The sequence below is a fragment of the Eriocheir sinensis genome, unplaced genomic scaffold (assembly GCF_024679095.1).
Source record: "Eriocheir sinensis breed Jianghai 21 unplaced genomic scaffold, ASM2467909v1 Scaffold110, whole genome shotgun sequence".
NCBI lineage: Eukaryota > Metazoa > Arthropoda > Malacostraca > Decapoda > Varunidae > Eriocheir > Eriocheir sinensis.
This window is the reverse complement of record NW_026110408.1, coordinates 107,084-116,045: the sequence shown is the minus strand read 5'-3', so window position 1 is coordinate 116,045 and position 8,962 is coordinate 107,084. Positions and strand designations below refer to the sequence as shown.

The 8,962-nt window shown below is 43.4% G+C and overlaps 1 protein-coding gene across 26 annotated transcripts in view; it reads left to right on the top strand.

Annotated features, from left to right (window-relative positions):
• The first annotated feature begins 1,988 nt into the window (after positions 1–1,988).
• Positions 1,989–8,962, top strand: part of LOC126989217 (EEF1A lysine methyltransferase 1-like) — a 28,066-nt gene continuing 21,092 nt past the window's right edge. For 6 of the 26 annotated variants that reach the window (XM_050847836.1, XM_050847846.1, XM_050847852.1 and 3 more), the window contains exon 1: positions 2,265–2,317. Coding sequence is in view for 3 of the 26 variants with exons in the window: in XM_050847828.1 (XP_050703785.1) it covers positions 2,326–2,370 (45 nt within the window). In the remaining 23 variants the exon portion in view is untranslated. Of the gene's footprint in view, positions 2,124–2,264; positions 2,371–2,771; positions 3,044–8,962 lie in introns of those variants that run through there. The other 20 variants (XM_050847841.1, XM_050847840.1, XM_050847849.1 and 17 more) reach the window with 9 other exon arrangements.

The following is an 8,962-nucleotide window of genomic DNA, read 5'->3' as shown; positions in this document are numbered from 1 at the left end:
TAACCTCCCGTAATTCTTCTTCCATTTTGTATATAAAACTCTCTTCCTGAGCACTTCCGATTCTCATAACACAACACTTTTGGGGGTGAAACCTTAACAACCATTTCTTAGACCAACTTTCCATTCTCAGTAAGTCTTCTTGCAATGCCTCACAGTCTTCCTTATTCTTAATTTCCTTAAACAATTTGGTGTCATCTGCGTACAAAAATACACTGCTGTTATGGATTTCTTCTACCAGGTCATTCACATATATCACGAACAAGAGTGGACCCAAAACTGATCCCTGAGGCACGCCACTTATAACTTCTTTCATTTCTGACCTCTCCCCATTCACAATGACCCGTTGTTTCCTACCACACAAAAATGATTTCATCCAGTCAAGTAGTTCTCCAGTAATATTATAACTCCTGAGTTTTTCAAGCAACCGTCTATGGGGGACTGTATCGAAGGCTTTCCTTAAATCACAATAAGCCACATCCACTGCACATCCTTTATCAACAGACTCGGTCCACATATCCAACACTTGAATCAGCTGTAGTACGGTAGACCTCCCTGGTAAGAAGCCATACTGTCTTTTGCTAAATAATTTATTACTCTCCATGTGTTTCATAATGTTTTCCCTCACGATGGTTTCCACAACCTTACTTAATACACTAGTAAGACTCACAGGTCTGTAATTGCTTGGATCACTCTTATCCCCTTTCTTAAATATTGCTGTAATATTAGCAGTTTTCCACTCCCAGGGAACTTGACGCATTTTCATGGAATTTGTGAAGATAATCCATAATGGTTCCACAAGCACGTCAGCAACCTCCAATATAACCCTAGGGTGTAGTCCATCTGGTCCGGGGGATTTATTTCTATTTAACTTTTTCAATGTTTTTAGTACATCATTCCTTGATATCTCCATAGTTGACAACTGTGGGGTTTGTCTCACTTCCAATTCTGGCACTGCTCCTGGTGGTTCAATTGTAAATACTGATGAAAAAAATTCTCCCAACTCATCGGCTTTCTCCTTGTCACTTTGTCTTTTTATTTTGGTCACCTCCCTTATATAATTCTGTAATCCCAGATACTGTCTTTGTCTTGGAGTTAACATACTTCCAGAAAATTTTTGGATTGTGTTTTACATTTTGTGCTATTGTTTGTTCCTTCAATTTAACTCCTTTCCTTGTTTCTTTCCTAACCTGATTATTTAAATGTCTGTACTCACTTAAAACTCTCTGATATTCCTCATTTCCACTGTTATTTCTTTCTGACAATTTCTTCAATCTTTCCCATAGCCTTTGCTTTTTCTTAATCTTCGCCCTAAGTTTTCTGTTCATGGGTAAATCACTGTTTACGTTTTTCCTTGTTTCCCTTTCTTTAAACACTCTGCATGGTATGCATTCTCTGATAACTTCTTGCATTTTAGTTGTAAATCTATTCCACATGTCATCTATACTTCCAGTATTCAAGTATACTTTCCAGTCTATACTTAGCTTCTCCTTCATTCTTAAGTAATTTCCCCTTTCATAAAAGTACTGGTGTCAGGCTTCCCTTATTTGTTTGTGTGTCAGGTTGTGTGGGGCACCACGGGCAGTGGTGCTATGTTTGGGGTGTCAGGGAGCGGGTCACGTCCGTCTTGGGATGGACTGGCGAGGAGCGAGGAGAGGTTGTCACTTTGTGATAGGTGGTGATCTTCTTGGTGTTGCGCCTGTGGTCTAGTGAAGGAAGGCCTGCCTCTGCCTGCAGGGCCTGGGTAGGAGATGACCTGAAGGCGCCGAGGGCAACTTTAGAGGGTCGAGAGCCAGGAGCAGTGCCCGGCCGGGGATACTTTGTTTACAATGGTTTCGGTGTTTGGGGCAGTTCGGCGCTGCTTCCAACGAGAAGGCGTCTACAAATCACTTATCTTGAGACCAGAAGTGAAAATAGTTACAGGTATTTAAACTAACATTTATTTAACAGGAAATTAAATCATTCTTAAGCTGCTGGAGAGCAAAATAAGGAAAATACGAAACCACCCACTGTGTTTTCCCTGTTTTGGGCGGCTCAAGAAGAGGTTGCGGCCCGCGGCACATTCGCCCCTCAGTGGTCACACGCACCACACACAGACGCAAACCTTAAAACTTTGCCAGCAAAGGGTAAGTACATTTTTTTTTCTTACCAGCAGATACCACGTTTTTACGTTTGGCTCCAAAGGACAACCAGTATTTTTTTTTTTCAGAAATAGAAAAGAGGAACCGAGTTAAGTCAAAATAGCACTTTCGTTGTGTTTCCCCGAGTCTCCGAGTGCGGCGCTGCACGGAAAGCCAATACGGTCCAATACCCGGCCCACGTACGTTGATGTTCACTCAGTTCCTGTTTGCTCGGTCTAGCTGTTGGTCTGCTGTAGGTATCTTTTTCTTGCCGGTAACAAGATTTTAGACTGCGATACAATAGACTCATTCAAAAAACAAATACATACTCACTTGTCACCACAACACACCAACACCAACAATTACACTTGATTAATTCACTTCCCTCCCCTGCACACTTGGCTCCCCCGTCCCCCCAACAGCCAACAAATATGCGTGTTATGCACCTTCTTTGATGCCCTGCGCATTATTATCCAGATCCAGATCCAGATTATCAACCATTACAAAGATCAGAAGTGGACAAACTAGAAGAAAACAAGTGCGTAGTGTACATCAGAGGGACTTATTTCTGACTTATATGCGTGTTATGCACCTTCTTTGGTGCCCTGCGCATTATTATCCAGATCCAGAGAAGCTATTTTTCGTAAGCAAGGCGTCATCATTCACGCCTCGCAACGGGTCACTTTGTACGCGTGTTTACCTGCTAAGTAGTGTTTACATTCGCCAAGCAGGCGGCTGTTTGCCTGCCATTACTGACTTCGAGACGGTTCGGGCGGCCGAGTGTGGCCCCACGTATAAAGTCAATACTGTGACCGTCTATTGAAAATCTGTTACGTGTGGATGTTCAGTTAGAAGGAATCTCCCGTGAAAACTAAACTACTTGCAAAGTCTTCATCAGCACCGCCCCAGGTTAATATGTAGGAGAAGTAGGTGTGGTCTGTGAAGCACAAGGGACATATATTCTATACTGTTTATGGTAAAACTTTCTAAGAAGTCCGCCACTCCAGCCCCCCATACCCCCCAAGACAAGCCTGGGGAAACGGGGTTTGGGGGGGGAAGCCAAAAACACTGAAAAATGGGCTTCCAAAATTTCCCTAGAAAAATCCCTAAATGAAGGAAAATTCCCTTGTCTCGAAAGAAAGAAAAGTCCTAACTTTATAACCTAACAGCCCCCCTGCTAACCAAGGGGGGCTGCGCCCCCCTCTGGACCCCCCCACATGTATGATGCCCCGGAAAATCGTGTTTTCTTTTTTTGGTGGGGAGCATATTTATACTACTACGACCGAACTTTACGACATGCTAACGAGAGGGCTTCGCCTCCCTCAACCCCCCTCCTAACCAAGAGGGGCTGTTCCCCTCCTGGACCCCCCAAAATGTAGGGAATTTTCCTTAATTTAGGGATTTTTCTAGGGAAATTTTGGAAGCCCATTTTTCATTGATTTTGGCTTCCCCCCTAACCCTGGTTCCCCACAGTTCTCCAGGCTTGTCTTGGGGGGTAGGGTGGGGGCTGGAGTGATGGAGGGGGAGGCAGACTTCTTAGAAAGTATTACCATTGTTTATACATCAGTGTATGCAAATCAATCTATTGAGCATTGGAAATGGTCTAGAACATATGTTCAAAGGGTGGGGGATTTGAGTGGGGGCGAAGCCCCCTCCTTGTTAGCCGTTAGGGTAAAGGTCCAGTATAACTCTGGTGCCCTAATTTTGGTCTATTTTCTTCCAAACCTTCACAAAACCCTTTGTATACATATAATACATTAGTAAAAAGTGGCAGACAAATGCCACCTGTTTTAGGGTGGTTAGCGATGGTAGTGAAAAGGTCCTGTGGCGGTGGTGGCGGCCATTGGGAGGTGAGCAGTTTTGCCAACGATCCGGTTAGCAATGGTAAGCTTAGTTAGCGATTTGCCCACGCATACGAGACCAGGTCCACCACACGTGGTTATTTTATTTTATTTTTTTAGAACATGCAGCCCAACGGCTGCCATGCTGAGGGCCGGGTATTGTATTAGGTAAAGGTGCGTGTTCTAAAAAAAATAAAAATAACCACGTGTGGTGGACCTGGTCTCACATTCGTGGGCTAATCGCTAACCAAGCGTTGGATCGTTGCCAACACTGCTCACCTCCCAATGGCCGCTTCTGCCGCCGCCGCCACCAAAACAAATAACAAATGTATGTATATGCCTTTTCACTGCCAGCACTAACCACCCTAAAACAGGTGGTGGTATTTGTCCACCACTTTTTACTAATGTAGTTTAAAAATAATTTGTTACTATTGAGAGAGAGATACCTCACTTGCTCGCTCGCTTGCATAGAAAACGGGTGTGAAAGGCAAAGCAAGTTGGAGTGTGCTACGGGGAACCGTAGTACAGTAATCCCTCGTCTATTGCGGGGGTTATGTTCCAGAACCCCCCGTGATAAGCAAAAATCCGCGAAGTAGCGACCTTATATTTTTTATTATTTATATATTTTAAGGCTTCATAAACCCTCCCCACACTCCTACAAATCTTTCCCACACTCCTATTAACCTTTCCCACACTCTAATAAGCACTTCCTATGACGTTTCGTTGTTACGACGCAGTCCCAATAAATGATACAGGTAACTCTCGATTTACGCGAGTATTGTGTCCTTGAAGAGGTTGCGTAAATCAAAAACATTGTAAATCAAACAAGAGGTAGGTTTGTATCGAAAAGTAAATATTCACTTCATTCAGTGGAGAGAGAGAGAGAGAGAGAGAGAGAGAGAGAGAGAGAGAGAGAGAGAGAGATCCACTCAGGCACCCAGTCTCAGCCTCACTTGTGTGAGGAAGAAATGAGGGACACCATGAGCGACTGGCTAGTATTGGTACCAGTACCGGTACCTGCCCACCCCTATTGTTGAGTAGTGTGGCAGCGTGGGTACTGTATTGTTGTTCAAGTGGCGCGCGGGAAGAACTGAGCTCAGCTGTGTGGCCATGGTGCCGTGTGAGTCCAGTTGCGTGAGACATCTGGTGGCCACTCCATAAAATATCATGTATAAGTGAAAAAACGTGTAAATTAAACATTTATTTGTATTTTGGACCCCGTGTTATTTAAAAAATGTGTAAACCTAACTCGCGTAAATTGAGAGTTACCTGTACTATAATTCTTTTTTCGACTTTCGACATTTGCTTCATAAATACGAACTTCGCGCAGGAATTAGCTTGGCGTGGCGGAAGAATACTCAGAGAAAGGACAATATGAGCGTAGCTTACTTCTTTATGTCACAATTAGGTAAATATGGAAGGGGAAAGGGAGGAGAGGGACAAAGTGAGTCATGAAAAAAATACCGATAGAGGATGTAAGAAGGGAGAACAAGGAAAAGTAGTGGAGGAAACAGGGAGAGATAAAGAGGATGACAACAAGAAGAAAGGAGAAGGGTGTTGGGAGGGAGGCATAGTGGGGAGAGTCATGTCAGGTCCTGAGGGAGAGTCAGGTGAGGTCCTAAGAGAGAGTCATAGCAGGTCAGGACTTCAGTCAAGACATGACCTGACCCTCACTTCCGTCCCTCCCTCCCTACACCCTTTCTATTTCACTTTCTGTGTGTGTGTGTGTGTGTGTGTGTGTGTTTACAACTAGGTAAACACACACACACACACACACACACATACACTACCTGCATCCCTCTGGGACCTGTCACCCGAACCCAGCATCCTACCTGAGGATTAACATCGCATTTGACCTCACCGCCATCTGGAAGAATCCGCCCCTTCGCACCCCCCGGCTCCACCACACTGCACTCCATCCCAGGCAACCCCTCCCATCACCCCTACCTCCCAGATACAAGTCTGACCCCCGTTTTCCATCTCCCTTCTCATTTTGTACTTGTTCTCGTTAGCGAAATTTACTTAAATGTACTTCTAAAATGTAAATTTTCAGCCTGACGGCTGCCGTACTTGAATAAACCGTATATTATTATTATTATTATTATTATTATTATTATTATTACACACACACACACACTCACACAGAAGGGGAGATGAGAAGGGTGTGGGGAGGGAGTGGCAGAAGGGAGACTCAGGTCAGGGCTTTGGTCAGGACATGACCTGACTCACTTCTGCCCCTCCCTCCACACACCCTTCTCATTTCCCCTTCTGTGTGTGTGTGTGTGCGTGCGAGCGAGTGTGTGTGTGTGTGTGTGTGTGTGTGTGTGTGTGTGTGTGTGTGTGTGTGTGTGTGTGTGTGTGTGTGTGTGTGTGTGTGTGTTCATATAATCTAATGGGGAAGGAGAAAGGGATGAAGAGTGATTAAGTGAGAGATAAGACTAAAGATAAGAGGGCGTGAGAAAGGAGGAAATGAGTGGAAGAAATGGGACGGGAAAAGAAGAGAGAGGTAGGGAGGGTCAGGTAAAGGTGAGGAAAGAGAGGGAGAGAAAGGGTGTGAGTGGGAGGGAAAGAGATTAAAAGAGAGAGGTAGGGAGGGTCAGGTAAAGGTGAGGAAAGAGGGGGAGAGAAAGCAGGGTTGGCAAAAACCAATGGTTTAAAAAAAAAAATTTTTTTGGTTTAAACCAGTTTTTTTTTTTTTTTCTTTTCATTATTTTTATTCCAGTAATTCTATCCGTATATACATATATGAGTTTGAAAAGGAATTATAGATAGATTTAGAGATGGATTTGGCAATATATTCATTTGATCTTCATACAATCTGTAAAAGAGGCAAAATGCAGCTTCTCTAATATGCTTTTTAATTGCAATGTTAAAGAGTAGTAAAACATGAAAGACTTCTTCTAATTTTCCAGTTGCATGCTACAAAAGCAGTTGTAAGAGAGAGAGAGAGCCTGGCTATATCCCACACCGCATACTGCCACTGCATTGCACTCCCCGGAGTTAGGGGCACTGTTATGATGACTCAGAACAGCAATGGCCGCCTTAGCATACACAGACTGTACGTATGTACAATCTACAGTCCACAGACACCAGTGTCACCATGCAACATGGACAGCATACATCTACTGTGCTAGAATCTGAGTTATTAATGAGAATAGAGTCACTAGAACTGAAAATCATTAGAATAGTGGTCCTGGCAATTATTCAGGCGACGATTACCATTGCAGCTTCCAGGCCAGCGCCCCCTTCGGGTGATGACTGCATTCACGATGCCCCCCTACAATACCTAGTTACGCTATACCTCGCTGCTACAGTAATACACTACCGGTACACAACACTATCACTTTGCACCTTGCTCCCGACCGCAGCTCACAGCTCTGAATGACTAGAATCGTGAGTCACTCTTTCCCTTCCCACCAGGATTGCCAGGTTTGGCATAATTATGCCAATTTAGTATATTCCAGGCCTGTTTGGCGTACTGGAAATTTAGTTTTATGCCTAACCTCATTTGGCATAATTTTTGGTATATTCAGGGGTGTTTTTAATATTATTTCATTTATATTCATAATAAGGTGCTGGAAGTCAAAGACACTGACCAGATTCTATAATATATCTAGTGAATAAAACATCAGAAAAAAGCATTATACACATCAAATGAGGGTACCATTCCTCTTGGTACTGTTTCAAGACCTAAAGTTCCTGATCACCGGAGAATGCGTATTGTTCGTGTTCGGTTACTAGTTTGCGGGTCTGTGTAGGAAAGGAGAAAGTGGCCTCCGCTGCTCATCAGTGCCCAGGATTGTATGCTACTTAACGAGGACTTACGCTATCCCAACTGTGTTACTGTGTCTTACAAGTGGACTTGAAGTATCAGAGCGTGCTAAGATCCGTTCCTGACCCGCAGTAAAGGCTATGAGCTGCAAAAAGTTGGAAGTATTTGTGGCTTGTTCCTTGGAGGCATCGACGAATATGGTGGAAACGCTGCAGCATCACATTTTTAAGTGCTTATAAAGACCCTGAGAAGCCATTTTAACATGATTTTAGGAGTAAATAAAGCTGTTCGTATCGTATTCTCCCCTCACAGTGTGGCATCAAAGAAAGGAAGCCAGATATCTTTAAAATGTGCTGATTGGAGTCAGTTTCTGAGTCAAAGAACTCCTCTGCATCCTTGTAATCTACTGCAGAACACATTAGTTACAGGGGCGTCGGTGATGTGATGGTGTGAAATGTGGAGGGAGTGGACAGTGCTTGATTGGAAACAAGATATGAAAGACCAAAATTGTGTTTTAACTAAGCTAGAGTGAGGGAGGCCGCTGTGAGGGACGCACAAGTTTGGCGCGAAAACGGGTCCTATGTAAGGGGTCTTGGCATGTAACTCCCAAGAAAAGGCTAAGATAATATGCATTTGAAAGATGCAAAAGTCTTAAAAGTGTTGAAATAATACAACATGTGCATGTGTCTACCATTCCAGTGCTTGAACAGTGCCATACAGCGAAGGTGATGTGAGGGTGAGTGAGAGGATAAGATGACGCGCTAAATCCTTCTCGTGTCAGACCTCATAACGCTGAAAATATATAGATATGCATACGCTGAACTACCATGTAATTTAAATTGATACATACTGTATACTGAACATACTTAATTACAGAAACAGCAAATAGTGTATAGAAAAGTGAGTATGACTGATGGGTTTTTGGTTTAAACCAGGGGTGTCAAGCTCATGGCCTGCGGTATCACGGTAACTTCAATCTTGTCAATGTATTTTCTACCCTTGTTGGCCCCCATGACGGTACTTCAGTGTATGAATTGGCCCTCGAAGGATTTTGAGTTTGACACCCCTGGTTTAAACCACCAACCCTGCTGTACATAATTAAAATCTTACATATAGTTAAAACCACAATACTGATGAAACTAACAAAGATACACACAAAAGAAAAAAAAGGGTTTTATTAGTTGGTTTAAACCTCTGTTTTTTTATTGGTTTAAACCATGGTTTAAACCATT